At 42.4% G+C, this 24692-nt stretch overlaps 1 protein-coding gene across 4 annotated transcripts in view; it reads left to right on the top strand.

Moving 5' to 3' along the window:
• BRINP1 (BMP/retinoic acid inducible neural specific 1) overlaps window positions 1-24692 on the top strand; it is a 196590-nt gene that overhangs the window by 109641 nt on the left and 62257 nt on the right. For all 4 annotated transcript variants that reach the window (XM_021077997.2, XM_021078073.2, XM_021078035.2 and 1 more), the window contains 1 exon segment: window positions 15745-15935. In XM_021077997.2, coding sequence (XP_020933656.1) covers window positions 15745-15935 — 191 coding nt within the window.

Raw genomic sequence — 24692 nt, 5'->3', positions numbered from 1 at the left:
ACTGTCTCAGACTCCTCCACTGGCTTTTCATTACACTTCATACCAAATCCAAAGCCCTCATCATGGTCCACTAGATCCTACTCTCTCTGGCCCCTGCCACTGTTCCCTCCTTCCCCAAATTGGCCTTTGTGTCATTATTCAAATATGCTACACTCCCTGTCAGCATTTGGACATTTTGCAGTTGCTTTTCTCATTACCTGAAACAAATCTAAGTCGCCTTTACCTCATTTAGGTCCCCAGTCCACTTTCTCCTCATTAGAGAAGTTTCCACTGCCCCATATAAAAGTGAGCCCTCTCTACCCGTGTCACTTTCTGTCTTCATACCTTGTTTCATTTTTCTAGGAGACTTAACCATGGTCTGATATTTCATTGCATAGACATTGCTTTGTTTATTGACTGGCTCTCCTACTAGAATGTGAACTTGACAGTGTGCCTGTCCTTTTCACTGCTGCATCTCCTGCATTTAGAAGACTACCGTGAACCTAGTGGGTGCTCAAAAAATATTGATCGAGTGAATGAATAAATGGGAATTCAGGGAGCCACCTGAGCTTGAGGGAGACTTGGTTATTCTTTCCTCGGTGTTTTCAAAACCTACCCTGTGCCAGGTCTTGAGCTAAGTGCTAAGAAACAAGTTGGATTTTTTTTTTTTTCCCCTTCTAAGGCAGAATGCATCATGGAGTAGGGACAGAAAGAAGTAAACAGGCAATTGTAGCCCCGGGTAATACATATTTTGCTTGGAAAGTGCGAAGTGTTATCTGTTGTGAGTGAGGGAGAACCGGGTAAAGTAAGGGAATCATTTTTTTCCAGCAGAAAATAGTACATGAAGGTAGGAGAGCCTGGAGGTAAGAGTGGGTTTGTACACTTGATGGGGCTTAATAAAAAATAAAGCTCTGTACCTGCCAGGGCCATGGAGAAATCTGGGATTAAGAAGAAGCTGGTGAATTAAGTAGGCAGGACAGGTCATGGAAGGCATTCTGCTCTGAATGAAGAAGTCTGGGCTGTGTTTTAGGTAGTGGCTGGGGTGGTCACAGAAGTGTCAGGAAGGGGGAGGGATAAATTAGGACTTTGGGATTAACAGATGCACACTACTATCTATTAAAATTGATAAACAACAAAGACCTACTGAATAGCTCAGGGAACTGTGTTCAATATCTTGTAATAACCTGTAATGGAAAAGAATTTGAAAAATAATATATATATACATCTACACACATATGTATGTAAATATGTATGTACCACTTTGCTGTATACCTGGATCGTTGTAAATCAACTGTACTTCAATTTAAAAAAAATAAAAATTTAAATTTAAATTAGGAAAGAAAAGGAAAATGAAAAATCAGAAAAAAAGTGAAGGTGGGTGATACTAGTTATAAATGGGTCCCCCGAACATTCGATTTGACTGGGGTAAGGCTAGGGTAATGGAAGAAGTGAGCTGGGAACTTCAGGTTTCACTCTGGTCATGAGGAGTCTTGCCTAGGAATCCAGAGAGTTTCCTTTGCATTTTGTAGACAGCGAGGGCCCACTGGATGGCCTCCCAACAAGGTGGAGGTGGCAGCATGAACCAGCCCACACTTGGAGAAGATAATTTGGGCTGTGATACTGAGCAAGAATTGTAGTTGTCAAAGTGGAAGCAGGGGAGTCAGGCGGGTGGGGTTTGCACCTCCATGTGTCTTGGCTAAGAACCTCATTTTGTTCAGTCCCCTAAGAGTCCTTTCCTGCAGATCTCTGGACTTATTAGATGTGCTACTGATTGGAAAAGGGGAAAAAAAAAAAAATGAAAGCACTAAGGTGTTAAGGATTAATTCCAAAATTCCTCACTTCTGAGACTTCAATCGCCACTTCTGCCCACGCCTGGAACAGAGCTCGGTAATAAATAGAAACAGGAAGTCACAGAAGACTTGGGCAATTTGGAAACAAAGTCCTAAGGTAACTTGCCAGACTCCAGGGGCTAAGTGTTGGCAGTGAAACAATCTGATTGTGGAGAATGCCTAGAAATAAAAGTTTCTTAAAGCTGGAAAGGAGAGAAAATCTATTCATAAACTTTTACTGTCTTGATTTATTTAAGAATTATTTAGTGGAGGGAGTTCCCATTACAGTTCAGCGGGTTAAGAATCCGACCAGTACCCATGAGGATGCGGGTTTGATCCCTGGCCTTTCTCAGTGGGTTAAAGGATCCAGAGTTGCTGTGAGCTGAGGTGTAGGTCACTTGGAGCCTGTATTACTGTGGCTGTGGTGTAGACCAGCAGCTGCAGCTGTAGCCTGGGACTCTAGCTGCAGACTCCTAGCCTGGGAACTTCCATATGCTGTGGGTGCAATCATAAAATACAAAACATAAAACAAAAAAGACACAAGAAAAGAATAATTTAGTGGACACTTTGTAAGTTCTAGGATTGTAATAATGCAGAATAAATATAGTCCCCACCCGATTTAGGTCACTGTCCAGTGATGGGGGATGATATCAGAATCATCACCCGTATCCGTGATTGCCATTTGTGTTCAGTGGGCTGGGGGACCAGAGCTGGCTGAGGAAGATGGGCAGAGTTTCCCATAGAAGTGACCTTCCCAGGATGGGAGAGGAGTTTCCTAGAAGGAAGTGGAGGGGAAGACAAAATATCCAAAGACGAGGAGACATCAGAAGCCCTTCAGTCCTGAGGGTCTCACTTTCACTTTATAGAGGGTCACCTGGGAGCTTGTTAGAAAGCCAGAGGCTAAAACTCTTTGCTAAGTGTGAGCGAGCTCTCGTGTCTGTATTTTAACACAGGTTCCCACCGAATTCTGATGCAGGTGGCTCGTGGACCCCATTTCACAAAGCACAGATAGGATCTGAGGCTGATAGTTTGCAAATTGGGTTCCTTAGCTTGGAGAAGGTGGTGGTGAGGGGAGAGACGTGGTTCTGTGACCATCCCCATTCCCACAGGAGCTCTCCTTCTATATCCAATGGTCTATTTTGCAAACTGGTTACTGGAAAAATTTCCCAGGGAAAAATGCAAGTTCTTTGTCTGAATTATTCACTTCTGGAGTCCTAGCCCCTAAAATAGAGGCAGAGTCATGATAAACAAATAAAAACTTATTTGAAAGAATGAATTAATGAATCAAACGTTTCATATCTAGGAGTTCCCACTGTAGCTCAGAGGAAATGAATCTGACTAGTATCCATGAGAATGTGGGTTCAATCCCTGGCTTCATTTAGTGGGTTAAGGATCCGGCATTGCCGTGACCTGTGATGTAGTTCACAGACACGGCTGGGATCTGGTGTTGCTGTGGCTGTGGTATAGGCTAGCAGCTAGAGCTCCAGTTTGAACCCTAACCTAGGAACTTCATATGCCACACCTGCAGCCCTAAAAGCAAAAAAAAAAAAAAAAAAAAGAGTTTCATGTCTATACAAAAGTCTGGAGACCACTCATCCAATCCAGCTGTCCAGGAGTCCATTTTGTGGAGGGGAAAAGTGAAATCCAAATAGGAATTATTTCTTATCTAAGGTAGTCCAGCTTATTACCATAGAGTGGATGGTGGATTTATGATGCTTTTGCTCAAAGGCCAGTGCTCATTCTTCTAGACCCAAGGAAGCCAAAATGTCAGCAGTACCTTGCTGACAGTTCAGGAGGAAAGTAAGAAATGCAAGGCAGTTTAAGCATAGTTTATATAAATTCATAGACTCACAATTCATAATACGCAATCAGTTTGATAGACAGAATCTTGGGTTGTAAGTAACCATAAGCCACATCTGGGGCGCACATAGAGTGACGGAGAGAGTTAAAGCTGCATGGGCTTTTGAATCTGAGTTCTTCATCTGTAAAATGGGGATGATTATAACCACCTCCCAGGGTGCTTGTGCTTAATGCAAAGCCCCTGGCCCATATTAGGTGGCCAGTATATATTTATGCTTCAGCATATGGATCTGAAAAAGCAAGCATGTCCAGTGTTGGAAAAGAGGTATTATTTGTGGCTGAGTCTATGGATTTAGGTGGATAAACATCTGTGTATGAGAGAGAGGGGTGGGGCTCTTTTGGAAAATACCAAGTGAATTTGCAGAACGGTTGCTAGGCAGTGACTCCCTTAGGATGTGGCCATTAAAATGCCTTTCTGCCCAAGAAAAATAATGTTTGCCAGTCATTTATGGGGATACCAAAGAAGAGGACCTGGAGGATCATGTGATGGAGAGGAACCACTTTTAGTTGCTTTAGAAGAAAAAATCGTTACAATTTAGAGTAGGGGGGTAGCCATGGGATGGAGCAGGGAACTGTCATCGCTGTGTGTGTTTAGGAATATCATCTATCTTAGAGCTAAAAAAAAATTTAAGCAGGTGATATCTTCCATAACTACATCCATCCTGGTGCATATGTGAGACTAGCATAGCTGTCAGTGGTTACAAGAAAACATTTCCAGTTCACCTGGGTACTCAGAAGCCAGCATCTCTTATTTCCCGAAACTCTTAGGGTCTCCAGATTGTAGAGAGCCACAGCACTTTCCAAAGACTGTGTGGGTTCTGAATCCCTTCTCTAAGCATCTCTGTCAATCAGTTACTCAAAACTTGGTTCCAATATCTTCAGACAGGGACTCACTACTTCCCAAGGCAGCCTGTTCTATTCCTGATTACTTCCGACAGAAAAAAAAAGCTTGCTTTATTGGGTGGGACTTCGCCTTGCTGTCAATTCTTCCTGGTCATTGTGGTTCTAGCCATTGGAGCCAGGTTTCCATGGCATTACAGCTCTTCACAGTCCACCAACAAGGAAAATCGGTGCTCCCTTCTTTCTTATGATACTTGGGCAATCAAATACCCAGAGGCCCCCCCCCACAAGATGCTATTTTTTTCGTCATTGTGTATATTGAGTCAATTACCTTGTTTAATCATCAAATCGTAAGTTCCACTTGAAACATGTTTGTTTTCTTAACTCAGGTGTGATCTGGGCATTTTAAAAAATCATTTTTTTCTAATTTGTGTATAAATAATGAGTTTGCTCTTTAGGCGTAAAGGTGCTTCAAGCAGGCTGTGTGGGAAACAGCCTTGTTTTCTAATTTTCTTTGGCCCAGTAGTTTTTAAGTATTTTTAGGGCAAAGGAATCTTTAAAGTGTGAGTACACACGTACACACACACACGCAATTTATTGATCTATCCTTTTGAGTAGCTCAATCTATAAATTTCGATCTGGCTTTTTTATTATTTCCTTCAAATACGTTATTTGACTGGCCCGATCAATGGGTTGATTCAGAATCAGCAAACACCTTTGTGTGGGGCCAGACAGTATATATTTTCTACTTTGTGAGCCCTGTGGTCTCTGTTGCAACTATTAAACTCTGACCTCATAGTTCCAAACCAGCCATAGCTAATACGTAAACAAATAAGTGTGATTGTGTTCCAATAAAAATGTATTTACTAAACAGTCACAGGGACAAAATTGATCTGTGGGGGACAAACTTTGTTTTGTCGATCCCCGAGTAAAATCATTCGTAAGGATTTTGGTACATTTCAGCTAAGTAAAGGATGGCAGTCAGTCCCCAATTCCTGATATGGGGCCAGAAATGCAGTGAATGTGTGTGCTGAATGGATTGAAGAAAAAGCTATTTCTTAACTAGTTGAAAGTAGAGATAGGGAAGCTTTCTCTACAGGGAAACAAAAGAAAGACCTAGCTGGAATAGTGGACTGGGGTAGGGGGCTCTCAGAAAGCAGCATGCTTGCTAATCCTAATTTTTTTTGGGGGGGGGGTCGCTGCACCCATATGGAAGTTTCCAGGCTAGGGGTCAAATCAGAGCTCTAGCTGCTGGCCTACGCCACAGCCACAGCAAGGCCAGATCCGAGCCTTGTCTGAGACTTACACACCACAGCTCATGGCAATGCCGGATCATTAACCCATTGAACAAGGCCAGGGATTGAACCCGCATCCTCATGGATACTAGTTGGGCTCATTACCACTGAGCCATAGTGGGAACTTCCCCTAAAATATTTTTATCAAGACAAAAATTGGCAATTAAATGCAATATAACTTGCTGGGGAAGAAGCTGCTCGTTTTTCTCCTAGAAAGACAAACTATGGCCGATGGAGGTGAGCGGAGGTCTGGGCGTGCAAGACCTGGATTGTAAAACCAACTGCATGTCCCTAGAAAAAACTTCTCTTTCCTCTCAGAGTTTTCTGTGTTTCCTCCTAAAGATCCAAGGCAATACCAAGGCATTCTCTGTGGTCCCTTGGAGCTCTCAAATTTTGTGATCTGAAAAAGAAAGTTCATCTAATTGCAATGTTTAATGGGATTTATGATAATTGGAAAATAATTGCTGCTCCAAACTTTTATTAATCTATATTTAGTTATGAGTCATGCTTTCACAATAGATGCTTTGGAAATCAGCAGAGAGACAAATCGAGTAAACAGAATTTTAAATATTTTATTTATATGCCGTTTGTGTAATCCCTGGAGCCCATGGGCATATTAAGACCATTTAAAATATCCATTAAAAGTTATATGTTATGCGACAGACTCTCCTTTTAGAATGCCTTGCCAAAGGATAAATAGCTCACACTTATTGAGTAGCTACTACCACCAGATTAATTGCATTCATTATGCTTAATCCTTCTAGCAACCCTGCGAGGTAAGTACCAGGACTCCTACTGCACTGATAAAGAAGCTCAGAGAGGCTGAGCCATCAGCAAGGATCACTCAGCTCATTGAATTGATTTGTGCTGTCAGGCCTTTCAGGCTGTAAACTTTGAGCTCCCCTGGTGCCCCAAAGTCAGGAAAGGACCTGTTCTGGGTCCCTTTTTCAGATACTCAGGGGATGGTTGTTTGCTTTATCTTGATATCCTATATTTCCTTCTTCTGCAGAGTGCTCCTGGCCAGGCAGTTTGGGAAGGTTAACACCTGCCCGCCACTGGCATGGTGACACCAGTGTGGGAAGAAGAGGGAAGGGGGGGGGTGCACAGGAAGACGCAGGGAAGAGCCTAATCAGAGAATCATGGGCTCTGAGTTTGTGTCCCACCTCTTGCACTGGAATGCCATGTGACCTTGACTGCCTTAGACCTCAATTTCCCCCACTTGTAATGGGGGTGGCAACATCCCCTGCTCTTCTAGGTTATTGCGGGGATAACATATATGATGACAGAGCTTTGTAAATGAACAAGTGCCCTACAGACCCCACACAGTTGGGATGTTGGGATAGGACAGTGGGTCAGGACAGAGGACTCTCAGCCTGAGCTCAGAACCCCTGCTCATCAACCCCCCTTGTTGATGGTCCTCAGACCCTGGCAAGTCCCTTTCTCTCTCTCTGGGTCTCAGTTTCTTCATTTGTGAAAAGACAGAAATGTCTTGGAGGGTTGTTCCAAAAGCCCTGCCACCCTGGTTTGGATTCTGTATCTCAGTGAGGGAGCCTGGGCGATGGAGGGCATCTCAGGAAACTCTGGCTGCTCAGAGTAAAATGAAGCAAGTATGTTGCAAGCTGCTTTCTGCATGATGAATTCCCATACCCACCGTGGTGGTCCTGCCCTTGGCAACAGTGCTCCCCGAGACTCCCACTTTCTTTTCCTGGAGACGGTCCATTTATATAAAAGCTGGACCATTCCAAGGGTGCTTGCGGTGTTTCTATTTTTCCCTTTCGAGTTTCCTCTCAGTGAGAAACATGTAACCCAGTTCCAAGATGCTTCCCCTGGATTAGTTGACCCCCATTTCTCTGAACTTTATTCCCATAAAAGCCTTCAGAACTGCTACTGGGGTTGATACAAGAATACATACGCCATTACTTAAGCGAAGGCACTTTGGAAAATAGAAAGACTTACATACAAATTGTAAGCGAGGATTATTTTCTCTACAGTGAAGTCCAGTGTCTTTACTTGTAATTAAAATAATGCTCTTCGTAATCATGTTTTCAGAGAGAGCTCTCTTTGTTTGGTGGTTGGTTGGTTGGTTGGTTTTCTGCTTTTCCTCTCCTCACCCTTCTAGAGTTAAATTACCCTGGAGATGCACTTGGATGCTGTGATTCCTCAACTGTCTTCTCACTTATGTTCTGGGTCATGGAGGCAGGCAGGGGATTTGTCCAGGACACCATACTTGTTAAGATGCATCATTTCCACTTCACATGTGCCCTTGGGTTCACCTTTCCCTGAGCTGGCTGGGGATTGTGTGGGGAGAAACTGGGAATAGCAGGCAAGAGAAGTGTGCTCTCTTTCTCTCTCTCTCTCTCTCTGTCTCTCAGCTCAACAATTTCATCTCCTCACCCCACCCCCCCCATCTCTATGATTCTCCTTGTTCATCTCTGGGGATAATTTTCTCCTAACTGTAATGGAAGCAGTCCCAGATTCCTGCCCCTGCCCCCCTACCCCCCAGCCCCAGACACTCAGAGGCTTATTTTTATTTCACTTCCAAATAAGTACAACCAATGGAACAAGCCATCCAGGAATAAACAAATGCAAACATCCTATAATTGTAATCAGTTATGCTTTTGGCAAACATTTATTGGGGATACAATGTCTGTAAAATATGCTAAAATGTATCCTTGGATTAAGTCAGATCACTGGAGAGCTTCCTGTTTACACAGTAATGTTTCACTCTCCTGGAATTGCTTTACCAAATGGTGCTTTATCATAGAAGTTAGGCTGCACTGAGCCAATCCAACACTGTGTTTTGAGGAGGACATGACCCACCAGCATCAACCACATGCATCTCTTTATGAGAAACCATTGGAGATGTTTGTATATTATCATAACATTCAGGAAACATGTGTGACTCTAGCAACTTTGAACAATAACTGCCCTTTTCTTCTTGGCTATGTAGCTCTTTTATCTGTGGTTCCCTTTTTTCTTTGGCTGCAAGGAAGCTCAGAGACATTTGTTGTTCACTTCTATCAAGTGTTCTGGACTTTATAGAGTTTATTTTGCATGCTAATTTTAACCCCAATTTCATTTTATATTTCTCCCTTTATTTTTTCCATAGTTCTGCATTTTTAAGTCTATACAATAGGTATGTTTTTGATAAAACACCTCCAGTTGGTTCTGCTACGAGATCTAATTCAATTTTTTGAAAAAAGCTGCAAAATATGCTTCACAAAGAATAGTCAAGCAACCCCTCACTTCTTTAGAGGCCATTAGTAACTTTGATTATCTAGAAGACAATGGAGGAAACTCACATTTATCCAGCAATTACTAAGGACTCAGCACTGCTGGAGATGTTCTGCTCAGAACCCTGAGAAGTAGAAATTGTCATCCATTTTACACATGAGAAAACAAAAGAGAACAATTAAGGAGTAGAAATATCATTATAACTGTGCCCTATGCAAATAATAATAATGAAATATCCACAGACGCTTATAATTGCCCATAACCTGTTGCAATTTACAAAGAGGTTTTCCAGCCATTATTTCATTTAACTTTCAGAACAAGTTGGGGAGATGCATGGTTTTAGTCTTCATCCCACAGAAGAAGAAATAGAGTGAGAAGGGATTTATAAACTGTCATTTCTTAAATGCAGACACACTGCTTTTAATGAACTTCACAGAAATCAAATCCCACCCTGACGGTACTACCTCCCAATAATTTTAAAAAGAGCATGATTATTTCCTTTCTCTTCCACCCAACCATCCATCATCCACTATCCCTCAACTTCCCATCGGAGTCCCTCCGGTAACCATGATGACAATGATAATATTGACAACTGTAACACTAACATTTTATTGAGGGTTATTATGTTCTGGATACTGTGTCCGTGATTTAGGATGATCCTAAACCCATCCCTCTCAGGTAGATAAGCTTCCCCTGGACTGCATCTACATTTTATGGAGTCTAAGCAGACTCGTCATGATTTCACAGCTAATTGATGGCATAGACAGGCTTTAACCCAAGATTCCTATCTCCGGGGCCCAGGTTGAGAGATCCAGAGCTGAAGATCATCTAATACAATCAGTTTATTTCCAAGGAGAGTAAATACATACCTTCCCAAGGGCACAGAGCCAGTTCTCTTTCCTGATTCAGAGTCTTTCTTCCTCCCATGCAACCCTGTTCTCAGTGTGTCATTGAGCGAGTGCTGTGTGTGTGTGTCTGTCTGTCTGTCTGTCTCTCTGTCTGTCTGTCCGTCTCTCTAGGAAAGCCTGGGGGCTAGCAAAGAGAATAAGAGAGGATTACTCTAAAGGCAGTGCTCGGCTCTAAAATGAGAGCCTTGGGCTTGCAGTTTTCTCTCTACCCTCATCCTCAATCCAGCAACCCTGGATCCAGGCTCCATCCATCCTCTGCCTCGGTCATCACCCATCCTCCCACCTCTAGTGGGATGGGCCTTGCTGCAGCCACCCCTTGCCTTCCATCCTTTTTTAATCTCAATCTAATTGGTTCACCCACCCTGCTGGGATGCTTAATTGGGCATGAGCACATCCTATGCCATTGTGAGTCCGTCTCCTCCAAGGGGAATTTGCTTGCTCTGTGGGCACCAAAGGAAAGCTATATTTTATGTTGTGCTCAATTCACTGAGAACTTACATGAAATTGTTCCTAGGCCAGCAGAGCAGTTAGGCATTATGACAAGCAAGGATATTTCTCTCTTTTATTTTTGTTTACTTTTTTTTTTAAGGTGGCATATTGCAGTGGAAAGGACATTGCATTGGAGTCATGAGCCCTAGGCTCTGATTTTAGCCCTGGTAATCATTTTCTGTGTGGTCTTGGCCAATATATTAATGCCTTTGAAATTCAGTTTTCCCATTCATAAACTGAGTGGGTTGGATTTGATGATGTCTATGAAAGGAGTCATAATGATGTTTTTAGAACAGGGGTTATACTCACTGTGGGGCAAATCAGACCTGAAACCTGCCTTTGTAAATAAAGTTTTATTGGAACATGATCATGCTCATTCATTTGTTTATTATCTGTGACTGCTCACACCAAAAGGACAGAATTGAATAACTGCAACGGGTTCCTTATGGCTGCAAAACCTAAAATATTAGCTGGCCCTTTACATAAAATAGATTGCCTACTCTTCTTTTAAAACATAAATCAAGAGTGTGTTATTGATCAAAACCTCCTTTTGACATTCCATATTACTTAGAATTAAAAAATAAAAAGTCTTGGAGTTCCCGTCATGGTACAGCAGAAAGGAATCTGACTGGGAGCCATGAGGCTGCGGGTCCGATTGCTTGCTTTGCTCAGTGGGTTAAGGATCTTCTGTAGCCATGAACTGTGGTTTAGGTCGCAGACATGCCTTGGATCTGGCATTGCTGTGCCTCTGGTGTAGGCTGGTGGCTATAGTTCTCATTCGACTCCTAGCCTGGGAACCTCCATATACCTCAGGTGCAGCCCTAAAAAGAGAAAAAAAGACAAAAAATTTTTAAAAATAAAAAGTCTTCACAAAATTTGGAATGGCCTTTTGAGATTGGTACCAACCCCATGTTTTGATATTATTTTTTTCCTAATATCTTCCCTTCCATGTCATCTTTTCCACTTATCTACTCATCTAAGCCTGCCTCCTTGATGTTCCCCAAACATGGCAAACATGGTCCTACCTCAGGACATTTGCATCTATTGTTCCTTCTCCCTTACTCTTCCAACAGGTGGCCACATGGTCTCTTCCTAATTTCCTTCAAGTCTCCCTAAATGTCATCAAACTAGGAAGGGCTTTCTGATCACAACCTCACCCCTCTCCTGAGAATCCAAACCTGGGCATCCCAACCCGAGCATCCCAACCTCCTTCCTCTGCTTTATTTGCCCTCACAGTACTTCTCTCCTTCTGACCTGTTAGGCATTTGTCTCTTTATTATCTGTCTACTCTCACTAAAATGTAGGCTCCTTGGTGGCCTCATTTGTATACTGCTGTATACTCAGATCTGGAAAAATGATAAATGTTCACATTTTGAAAGTATAAATCAACTGTTTCAGTTTTAATGCTGTTTAAATCTACTTCTGAATATCTCCAGGTGCTGTGAAGACCTTTTGCTTAAGTGTATTTTGGTAAAGAGTATAAAATTGTGAAATCCTGTGAATGTTACAGTCTTAGTGCCAACATCCCTATGATAGTCACGGAGTTGCATGAACTCATTCGAGAACATTTTTAGTCTGTGTTGTTGACTGTTAAGAACAGAATCTACAGATAGAAATCTAATAACACAGTTTGACACACAAGACCCTTCATCATGTGGTCACAACAACCCCTCTTTCTTTACCTCTTATTTTTTATGTATCACAAGCATGTACAATACACACGAATGCACAAACACACACATCCCTCTCTCTCCAGCTGTCTTGGCCTCTCTTGTTTCCCTCCATTTTTGCACACGGAATTCATTCTTCCCAAAATATCTTGCCCCTATCTTTTTTTGGCTGAATGCTGTGTTCCTTCCAAGATTCAACTTGTATAGGCGAATTTTTGACATCCCCACAAACTCCCTAGTGCCTCCTCCAGATTGGGTCGGGAACTCTCCTATCTGATCTCTTTGTGACTAAAATAACTATTGCAAATAGCACATCACAGTTGAATGGCTTCCCTAAGTGTCCAGCTTTTTTTCAGTAAGACGGAACTGTCTGTGGTGCTGAACATGCAGTGCCTGGCAGGCGCAGCATGTCAAAGTAACATCCCCTACTTATGTATGTATGTATGTATTTTTAGGGCCACCCCCATGGCCCTGATTCTTAAGTCATTCTTTTAACATAGATATGGAGCAGTAGAATATTAAAACCATAGTAAAACTAGTATTGATACAGTGGAATTATGCCACTCCCACCATCAAATTACAAGCCTATGACTTAATTCTTCCCTTCGTTCCTTCCTTCCTCCCTCCTTTCTGTCCTTCCTTTCTCTCTCTCTCTTTCTTTCTTTCTTTCTTTCTTTTTTTCTTTCTTTCTTTCTTTCTTTCTTTCTTTCTTTCTTTCTTTCTTTCTTTCCTTCTTTCCTTCCTTCTTTCTTTCTCTCCTTCCTTTCCTCCCTCCCTCCCTTCTTTCTTTCTTTGAAGTTTACATGCAATTTAAGTTTTCTCCTTCCAGCTCTACCACTAATGAGCTGTGTGACTTTTGACCTGTTACTTAACCTCTCTGAGAAAATGTACGTTAGTTTTGAGAAATGTAGACATAGTCAAATGCAAAAAATAGTAACCCATGATCATAAGTTATAAGTACACCTTATGTTGTAAGTATATAATGTTATATATCCCTATATATAATATACAAATATAGAACTATGTATTTGTCTATTATACTGAAATGGACATGTTTCTATGTTTATATATATGTTTAAGTTGTAGGTATATTTTACAAATTTCAGGGATAGGATGATAAAGAAACACTCTTTCCTCCAAAATATGATTCTCCTTTTCTTTTATTGGTCATCTAATGCTGAGTAACAAAATACCCCACAAGTTAGTGACTTTATACAGCAATATGTATTATCTCAAAGTGGCTGTGGGTAGGGAATCTGTCTCCCCTTAGCTGGGTGCCCTTGCTCTTTCCCTGCTGTTGTCATTCCAAGGATCCCCTGGGAAGGATCTGCCTCCCAGATCACACACATGATTATTGTCAGAGTTTGATCACTTATGATGACTCAGTCCCTCAGAAACTACTGGCCAGAGGCTTCCCTCGGCTCCTTGCACTATAGGTCTCTCAATAGAGCATCTCACAACATGCCATCAAGAGAGAGACAGAGACAAAGAGAGACTCAGAGAAAGAGAGATGGGGCAGGGCAGGGGGAGTACAAAATGGAGGTTGGCATATTTTGTAACCTAATCACCTTCACCTTGTGTATGTTAGAGGCAGGTCACTGGGTCCTGCGAAGCCTATGCTCAAGGGGAGGAGATTACGCAGGAGTATAACACCAGAGAGCAGTCATCTTTAGGACTTGTGTCACCAGCTACCTGCCACACCTATAGGATTCCTCTCTGGCTCTCACATCCCATATTCTGCCCTCATGTCTGGTCACCCCACTTGCTCCATTTCTGCTCCTTTCATACCCTCTTCTTCATACATCTCCCCTCCTGTTCAGCCCTTCCCATAACATGTTATACACCCCTCCCCGCACTCACTCTGCCCCTGTCCTTTCATCCATGTTGTTTGTTTTTTAACATTTCTGTTTATTTAAATTGCATGTAAACTTCAAAACTATAATTAGGATATGACCTCTTCACTGAAGCTTTCCCTAGAGACCTCAGAGATCTGTGTTCCTTCTGTATCCTGTAGTCTGTGGTTTACAATCGACTGGACACGTCTTTCCTGCCAGACTGTGAGCTTCTTAAGGACATAAGATTGGGATGTGTCCTCTGCACACATGATATTTTGCATTTAGTGGGCGCCCCGCAAGGCTCATTTAGTGCAGTTGATTGATTCAATACGTACCTACGGCATGCAGAGTACTGAGCTGACTTTATTTAGAATTCAAACTATGTGATGAATTATGGACGGAAATGTCTTCAGTAGGCACAGACCATAAGCTCTGAGGCTTGGAAATGTATTCCAGTTTGAAAGCCTTTTTTTTTTTTTTTTTTTCCAGACACAGTTTTGTCAGGGGTCAGACTCCACCATTAAATTACTGAGACATATTCCAGCATGATCCCCTACCTCTTCTGCTTCTTCTTGCTCTGTGCCCTTCCTTCATTCGTCTCTCCCATCTCGTGGCAGAAGAGAGAGACCTTTTCATTAAACTCTCATTCCCATCATTTATCTGGGCAGACCTTACAGTCCTCTTGGGCTGGTCTGTTTTCCTCAAGGGACCTGGGGCTTGTAACTCAGACAGGTCAGAGAGCTGGTTGATCCTGGGGAACCTCTATCTTTGGTAGGAACAAAGGTCATGTTTAAAAGCAGAACAACCTGAGCCAAGGCCCTTTAAATGTCTACTTGTATTTGGTTTGCATGCTCCCTCTTTGTCATCCGTGAACCTTTAATAATTTACACTCCTGTGACTATACAGGGAAATAAAAGTTATAAAACTTTCACATTGGATCAGCACCTGGCATTTTCCAAAGGTATTTTCACACCCTCTGTTTCATATAATGTGTGCACCAGCCATAGGAAATAGATAACATTGATTGGATTTTATAAGTAAGGAAATGCAGATCCAGAGACGTGACATCCTAGGCCCAGGATCATGCCACAGTGTTGATAAGAGACAGAGAGAGACTTTGAGTTTGGATTTCAGAGTTCACTGCTCCTCAGTCTTGATTTTTCTCTGTCCTTAGTGAAGGGAAGAGTGGAAATTCCCTTACATGGCCTTCAGAAGATAGCTTAATTGCTTCCAAACAATAGTTGCTCAATGAAAGCATGTAAACATTTTGAATGAAATGGAGCTCTGGGGTTAAGTGTTGGTTGTGGAATTGTCTTAGAACAGGTTTCAGGTTGTTCTGTGCCTTACGTCTTATCCATTGGTACGTACCATGGCCTTCCTTCCTTTTCTCTTTTTATTTATTCATCCAGCTAGCATACGTATGACTCCTACCATGTACCACGTGCCATGAACCTAAGAAGATGCCATCTCTATCATATCAGTCACAATGAGGGAGATGAATAAGGAAGTTGATGACAATGACTCTCAACCCTAATGCTCCGTAAGCATCGTGAGAACATGACTGTTCTCACGATGGTCTGTCTGGTTCACTGCAGTTATCCCAGTGATGAGAACACTGCTCAGTAAATATTTGCTCGGCCAATGAGGGCTGAGCACTCCAGATCTATGTATCAGTCTGTAAATATCAAAAACAGTTGTGGGTGCTCTCTCACCTAGGGATAGATGTCTGGATGGGATGGTTGGGTGGACTTTGGCTTGGAGGTTGAGGTGGTAAGTTGAGAGTGTCACTCATCTCTTCTGCTCAGGGAGTTTGCCCGTTGGAAGGTGAGGAACACAGCCATCGAGAGGAGAGACCTGGTCCGTCATCCAGTGCCCCTCATGCCAGAGTTTCAAAGGAGCATCCGCCTGCTTGGCAGGAGACCCACCACTCAGCAGTTCATCGATACCATCATCAAAAAGTACGGCACCCACCTCCTCATCTCAGCTACCTTGGGAGGTAGGTCGACAGCTGCTGGGCCATAGCCTTGTCATGACTTTGGGAGGGAGGGGAAGGGCAGGATGTCCTAGACTCAAAGCCACCTTAACATCTCTGCCATCCTACATCACTCCAAAGCATGTACTGCCAGATAAGCCAGATTGTCTTGGTTGATTCCTTTCTCTGGGAGAGTCTAACCTGAGGGTTTATTAAATTTTGTGGAAATACGGCTTCACCTTGGAATTAGCTCAATTCATCGGGAGTATTTAATATTATCGTGTTAGTTCCTTTGGAATGCAGTCTAATCTGGGGAAATAGTTAAACATCAGATGTTGTTTCGAGAAGTGCCTTTGTTTATTTAAGTCTGTTTTCGAGATTGATAACTTGAGGTTATCTATTTCACAACATGGGTTTGGAGTTGATTCATAGGAACACAGACTAATTGTTCCACCCTGCTCAGCTCTACCCATCCCTCCCCATCATGTCCAGTTCATCTTTAAGGGAGTAAGGATCAGAGGGGAGAAGGAAAAAAATGCAAGGAAAATGGGAAGTGGTAGAGACTAGTGCGTTTAGATGCTTATGAGTCTTGCCCACGTACATCATTTTATATTATGACATCAATTTTCTGCCACAATGACTGGGTCCATTGAATTTTGAGAAAGCCTCTTTGGTGATGGAGCATCATGCCATCTGCTCAGAGAGCTGCAGTGCTGCATTTAGATATGGCCTGTGTCAGCGAAACAAGATCTGTGTATTGAGAGAGGCAGGTGGATAGGCTCAGGCATAATGGTAACAGTTGATCCTCTCCTTCAGAGGAGGGGTGAGGGCTGCAAGCTGGAGAGGAGTAGAAACTTCATGGAGGAGGTGGAAGTTTTAGCTCAGCAGGAGTTGTCTGGGTAGAAGGAGGGTGGTAAAGCTTTCTAGGCTGAGCACATAGTATGCATTGCAAAGAAGACAGGATTGAAAATGTGATGATGAGAGTGTGGGTGGAGAGATTGGTTGAGCAAATTCATTCATTCATACCTCCTCCTCAGCTACTCACATTAGTTTTCTCCTTGAGTATTTGCCCATAGCAGGCATTGTACGTTGTCTTCAGTCCTCAAAAATAGCAAGTTAAGTTATATTATCTCCATTTCATAGCTAAGGAAGATGAGGCTCATCAGAAATGAGACTCATAGGAAATGACAAGACTAAGGGTTTTTTGTGTGTGAGAGTCGTTTTAGGGCACCACCCATGGCATATGGAGGTTCCCAGGCTAGGGGTTGAATCAGAGCTGTAGTTGCTTGCCTATACCACAACCACAACAACCTGGGATCCGAGCCACATCTGCAACCTACACCACAGCTCACGGCAGTGCCAGATCCTTAATCCACTGAGCAAGGCCAGGGATCAAACCTGCATCCTCATGGATACTTGTCGGGTTCCTTAACCACCAAACCATGACGGGAACTCCAAGACTAAGTTTTTAATTCAGGGTTTTCTGTCCAAAACGTCTGCTTTTTTTTTTTTTTTTTTTTTTTTGACCCAACATCTGTCATCTCTTTAACCACTTCATTCACCTGCCAACCCCCCCAATCCAACAACCAACCAGCCAACGCGTATTCATAAACACTCACATGTTAAACCATGTGGTATAAATTCTACTTTCTCTTAAAGTGCAAAAAAAATCACTTCTACACCGACTGTGACATTCACTTGTCCTCTTTTCTTTAGAGTTCTCCCATCTCCCATTTCACTTGGAAAAAAACAAAAACACAAAAACAATTACTGGGACAAATGCAGTTCTTCCATTAGGAACTGTGTTCTCTCCAAGTCTCCAGACATCCCACATAACAGAGATTTTTCTTTTGTAGTGAAATATATTTTTAATTTCTCCAAGGCAAGGTGGTGAATTATTCACAGAACCTTGTTGCTCTCCTGTTTTTACAGCACACTTTAAAATATGCTAAGCTTTGGATTGAGTTCCAGTATTGGACAGCAAGCCGTATATGTTCACTCGATCCTCAGTGTGGAGGGGTGGGGAGGGGGAAAGGAGGGAGGTTAGTGTTGACCCAACACCGTGTACCAGCCACCATGTGACACCACATCATCACTTCATTCATTCATTTGTGGGAAAGTATTTCTTAAGAGCCTGCCATGCAATGAGAGAGAAAGGAGGTGGTTAAGTTGCAGGGCGTGGACCAGGGCAGGCTCTGCAGCTTGATTGCCTGGGTTTCCATCCTACCTCCTATTTGTCCTCAGGTTTGTGTCATCTTGGCAGTTTTCACAATACTCTCAGCCTCGGTTTCCTCTTTTATAAGTAAAAGTCATAGTAGTACATCTTCCATGCATAGTATGAAGATCAGATAAAATGATGCATTAAAAGGGCTGAGTGCAGTGTCTGGTCCCTAACAAACGGGTGTTCTTGCTTTTGTTGTTATTGTTATTCTTACTATTATTATTATTATCATGTAGTGAGGCTAAAAAACTTGGGGAGTTGGCCTTAAAGCCCATTCCTCCCTCCCACTAGATGAATGGAAGACACTGAGAAATTCACTTTCCTGTCTGCCTATCAGTTTTTCCATCTAAATAACAAGAAGGTGCGGAGAATTTGATTCATTATAATTCTTCCTAAGGAGAACACCGTATTCATTTAGAAGAAATGCTTTGATAAGCTGTTTGAGGTGTCAGGTGAGTTCCTGAGGGCATGCTCAAACAACACAAGACGATCCTTAAACTGACACATATAGGACACGTACATTTTTTTGTTTGACTCCCTGAGGGAGAGGGAAGAGGAAGGAGAGGGGGTGAGAAGGAGGAAGTGGAGCCGGTGGGAGGGCGGCATCTAAGACATTTCCCTGGGATCCTCCCATGTTGGGTGAAATCTACGAAACGCAAGTACTTGGTGTGAGTGATTTTTTTTTTTTATGGGTGCTGGTGAAGGAGAAAAAAATGGAAGTCTGGAATGGCACACATAGATACAGGGATAGCAATTTCTCTTAGGCCCTCTGAAGACTCTATTTTGGACCAAAGGAAATACCTTGGAGGCTGAGTGTCCCGTGTGATGTATATGACTAAGCCTGTGCATGAGCACAGGGGTGCACGTCTCCCTGCACAGATGGACGTGCACAGATGCCTGCCTCTGCTTGGGTGGAAGTTAAGCTGTATGCAGACATACATCCATATGCAATGCACACATACACACATGTGTATGGATGTCCTGTATACATACATGTGTGTGTGTAAGCTTGCCCACATATGCAAATGCATGTGTATTGCATGACTGTCTTTCTGGACGTGAGAGCTCACGCTTTATGTGCTTGTGGAAATGTTTGGGTGTCTACTCATCTCCCACCCTGTATTTTGGGAGCTGCTCTTGGCTAAGAGGAAGGCTGAGAATAAAGTCACAGGGGCTCAGCAGGAAAGGATGCAAGAGGCCCCAGAGGCCTCAAGTCCAGACATCCCCATCCCCTTTCTGCAAAGGGTGGCCCGTGTTGACTCAGAAGGTAAAATGGTCTGCACCCCCTCATCCTCCATCCCCTATGTGTCCGAGTCCCACTTGGCTCCCCTCTGAAGCAAGTGCTACAGAGAGTGAGGCAAAGCCCTCCGAGGACAGAGAGGTGGAGGAAAGGCTTAGGTGGGGCGAAGTGGCAATTTGCAGGAATGCCCAGACGGGAGAGTAACTCTAAACAGAACATTCTCTTAATAAACAAGAAATTAAGTCCTAATAATGTAGCAAGCAGCCCATTAACCCCTCTTGATCTAAGGTTTGCGTCTGCCAGTTCTCAGTCCAGAGGGATCTGGACTATTTCACCTCCTCTTTCACAGGCCCCCTTGGAGAACCTGAGTCGACACTTGTAATATTTATTTCCTCTGCCTCCTGGCTTTAACTTCAGTCATATATTCACTTATTTAATCATTAATCTCTCCACCCCTTGATCAGTTCATCTGTCCATTTAATCATCTATCATCCATCCATCCATCAAATGATAACTGAACATTCATTCTTCATTTGGCTTGGAAGAAACATGGGGAACATTAAAAAAAAAGAGAGAGAGAATCAGATAGCATCCTTGCTCCCCCAGGCCACCTCTCACCACCCCTGGAACTCAAAGTCTAAATGTATACGAAGTCATTTTTTTTTTTTTTTTTTGGTCTTTTTAAGGCTGCACTCACAGCACATGGAGGTTCCCAGACTAGGGGTCGAATTGGAGCTATGGCTGCCAGCCTACGCCACAGCCACAGCCACAGCAACTCAGGATCCAAGTCACATCTTAAACCTACACCACAGTTCACAGCAAGGCCAGATCCTTAAACCCCTGAGCGAGGCCAGGGATTGAACCCACATCCTCATGAGTACTAGTTGAGTTCGTTACCTCTGAGCCACAACAGGAACTCCTACAAAGTCTTTTTTTTTTTTTTTTTTTTGCTATTTCTTGGGCCGCTCCCGCGGCATATGGAGATTCCCAGGCTAGGGGTCGAATTGGAGCTGTAGCCACCAGCCTCCGCCAGAGCCACAGCAACGTGGGATCCGAGCCACGTCTGCGACCTACACCACAGCTCACGGCAACGCCGGATCGTTAACCCACTGAGCAAGCGCAGGGACCGAACCCGCAACCTCATGGTTCTTAGTCGGATTCGTTAACCACTGCGCCACGATGGGAACTCCTACAAAGTCATTTTTAAGCCACATCTATTCAGGTCCCTGCAGAGTCCCAAAGGCTGGACAAAAAAAGTCATGTCCTACTGCATAACTGGTGAGCCTTCGTGGGAAGATGCAAACATTAGTTTCTTATTCTGAACTCCACTTAAGGCATGTAGAACCCAGAGATGAATTTTGATGATGAGGAATCTTCTCACTGGAAGATTTCAGGCTAACAGTGGAGGCAGCTGAATCACCCAACAAACACTGTACTGTTGGCCCACTTCCGTCTTTATCCATCCACTCAAATCATTTGCTAAGCACATAAGATAAGCCCATATTGGGCTGGGCAATGACAATGAAATCCTGAAAGACTCTTAGATACTCACTCATTTCACAGAGCTTTTCCTCCAGTAAAGGAAACAAGGCTGATAAATAAGCAATCGTCAGGAAATGTTGGAGAAATAAAAGGCTTTGCGAACATGTGGTTAGAGGTCTTACATTCATTTTGGTAAACAGTGGGGAATTCAAGGAAGACTTCCCAGAGGAGGTATTGTTTTAGGTGACACTGAGGGATGAATAGAAGTTAGCCAGGAGAGAAACTGAAAAGGAGAGTCTCAACAATGAGAGAAAACAGGGAGCGTTTGTGCAGGATAGAGCCTAACTAGAGAGCAGCAAGGGGTGCAGCTGGAGGGACTGGATCATCAGTGTCCTAGGTCCCACATCATCAACAGGGATGCAGGAACCATTCTTTCATTCATTCCACATCATGCATTGCTTTATCCTTACTCTGCATCTAGTGTGTCTTTGTCTCCCTAGACCAGTGTTAGCCAGTAGAAATATAACATGAGCCATACATATGAGTCACATAGCCATTAAAAGTTTTTTTTTCCAATGACACTTTAATAGATTTTATTTTATTTTATTTTATTTTATTTGGCTGCACCTGCAGCATGTGGAAGTTATGGACCAGGGATAGAACCCACACTACAGCAGTGACAACTCAGAATCCTTAACCACTAGGCCACCAGGGACCTCCCACATTTTTAAAAGTGAAAGCAAAAGGGTAGAATTGAATCAATTTAGCAACATATTTCATTTAATGTATGTCCAAAATAATATCATTTCAACATGTAATATACAAATTGTCAATGAGATTTTTATTTTTCTCTGCAACAGTTATATTTTTGTTTTTTTAATGGAAGTATAGTTGATTTAAAATATGGTGTTAGTTTCAGGTATACAGCAGAGTGATTCAGTTATATACAAACGTCGGATTATTTTCCATTATAGGTTATTATAAGATGTTGAATAGTGTTCCCTGTGTCATACAGTAAATTGTTGTTACTTATCTATTTTATGTATAGTAGTCTGTATTTGCCCATCCCATACTCCTGATTTATCTCTTCCCCACTCTCCCTTCCCCTTTAGTAACCATATGTTTGTTTATTAAGTATAGTTGATTTACGGTGTTGTAATAATTTCTGCAGCGCAACAAAGTGATGCAGATACCATAAGTTTGTTTTAAATGTCTATTGTGTCTGTTTCTGTTTTGTGTATAGATTCATTTGTATTATTTTTTTAGCATCTACATATAACATTTGTTTTTCTTTCTCTGATTTACTTCACTTAGTATGATCATCTCTAGGTCTATCCAGGATTTCATTCTTTTTAATGATACATATATATATACTCACTTCACATCCTCTTAAACCAAACATCTGTTGATGAGCATTTTGGTTATTTCCATGTTTTGGCTGTTGTAAATAGTGCTGCTGTGAACACTGGGGTACATGTATCTTTTCAAGTTAAAGTTTCATCTTTTCTGGATATATGCCCAGGAGTGGGATTGCTGGATCATATAGTAGCTCTATTTTTAGTTTTTGTGAGGAACCTCCCTACTGTTCTCCATAGTGGCTGCACTAATTTACATTCCCATCAACAGTGTAGGAAGGTTCCACTTTCTTCAGACTTTCTCCAGCATTTATTAATTACTGAGATATTTTACTTTTTAAAAAAAAATTAAAAAAAAAAAACATTTTCCAGATCTTGGAGCTCCTCTGCATAGTTTACAGGTATAGTACATTGCCTTTGGACCAGCCACGTTTGCAGGGATCAGTAGCCATGCTTGGCTAGTGGCACCTGTCCTGAGAGGCATGGATGCCATCACTGGGTGACTGACTCTAGAATGGGAACACTGTCTTATTCATTGGTCACCCAGTGCACGCATGCTGAGCTACATGGAGTGGACACACTAGAGAGTGATAGAGGAAGGTGACGACATGGTTCACGGGTGGGGGTGTGGCTGGGGAAACCACATCAGGAAGGTGATGGCTGAGCAGGTTCTGAAGAGGGAAGAGGAGATGCCAGGTCAAGGACAGAGGGTAGGAAGAGGGAGTGACATTTGAATTGAGCTCAGAAGGCTGGATAAGATTTCAACAGTGAGACATTGCTGGGAGGGACACAGTGGCATTCCAGCTGAAAGAAAGAGAGTCTGAGGGAAGCCTGCGAGGAAAATTGGCAAGAATAAATTCTGGAGGCAGAAAGAATGGTTTGGCTGGAACACAGGGAGGGAGACAGTGCTGAGGAGACAGGCTGGAGGCTGCATGTGAAGGGCTCTGAATGACAATGAAAGCACATTCTAGAAGCTATCATGGAGGAATCCTAGGTGGCGGAATTAACCTCTAGGTCAGGAATGTTCCCACCTCCTCGGATGACACTGTTCTTCAGAAAGTAATTTTTTTTTTTCTCCCTTCAACTCAAAAAAATCACCAGTGTTCTAAAGAAATGTGTCAGTTTTCTTAGACATCAGGCTTTTGTTCTCAGAAAGTTCTGGTAATGTTTTTTCTCTGACTAGTCTATTGTACTGGGTTTATTAGATGTTAGGATAAATCTGATATTGTTGATATTTTGCCGTAATTGAATAATAGTGGTTAACAATTCCATGGGGCTTACTATGTGCCAGGCAGAGCTCAAGTTCTGCATGTAATTTACAATTTAATTCTATGATAGCCCTGTGATGTAAGTACAGTGAGTACCCCCAATTTTACATATGAAGAAACTGAAGTACGGAGAGGGTTAGTATCTTGCTGAAATAGCTAGTGCCAGTCCATTATTAAAAAAAAACAAAAAAAAAGAAAACAGTGTCTAAGAGTTCCTGTTGTGGCTCAGCAAGCTAGGAACCCAACAGTGTCCACGAGAATATGGGTTCGATCCCTGGCCTCACTCTGCGGGTTAAGGACCTGGTGTGGTTGCAACCTATGGCATAGTTCAAACATGCATCTTGAATCCCGAGGTGCTGTGGCTGTGGTGTAGGCCAGCAGCTGCAGCTCTGATTCAACCCCTAGCCTGGGAACCTCCATATGCCACAGCTACAGGCTTAAAAAAAAAAGTGTGTGTGTGTGTGTGTGTGTGTGTGTGTGTGTGTATATATGCGTATATATATATATACACATGTATATATATGTATGCATATGTGTGTGTGTATGTATATATGTGTGTGTATATATATGTGTGTGTGTGTATATATATATATATATATATATATATATATATAGTCTAGACACTGCTTTTTACTATGACACCAAATGATTTTTGATTGCTACAATGAACATGTATTAATTAATTTATTCTTAATTACCCTACCAAGGAGGTGCTATTCTTCTCCTAAATTTGTTCAGGAACAAACTGAGGAACAGAGAGGTGAAGACATGTCCCCAAGTCCACAGTTAGTTGAGAATGAAGGATCCCTCTCAGCTAAGGTATAACTATCAGATCTACTTGGATGGCATGTCTGGGGCTTCCTTCCTGAAGTTCTGGGGAAACATCTTGTTGTGCAAAACAAAAGGTGCCATGAGTTAGTTCTGTTGGTAATCTATGCACGTATTTCTAAGGAAAACTTCTTGGAATGTATTTTAAAAGGTTCTCTCTCTCTATTTTCCATCCTATGCCTAACTTTCTTGTCATCTCCCCTCTCCCCCAGATATAACATAAGAAATATTTATTGAATGAATGAAAAAAAACTGATAGACTATTTACTGTCCACTATATGCCAAGCACTGGGCTTTGCACAAAGGGTAAAGCAAAGGCTAATGTAGACACTGACTTCACAGAGCTGACAGTTGAGTTTTTCCTCCCTAGAGAGACACATAGTTATC

Source organism: Sus scrofa, chromosome 1, assembly GCF_054392235.1.
Source record: "Sus scrofa isolate SSC_HxYL_T2T_F1_AM1 chromosome 1, Sscrofa_HxYL_maternal_Yorkshire_Landrace_v2.0, whole genome shotgun sequence".
NCBI classification, from domain to species: Eukaryota; Metazoa; Chordata; class Mammalia; order Artiodactyla; family Suidae; genus Sus; species Sus scrofa.
Note: the sequence above shows the minus strand (reverse complement) of the source record. Positions and strands in the feature narration are given on the sequence as shown.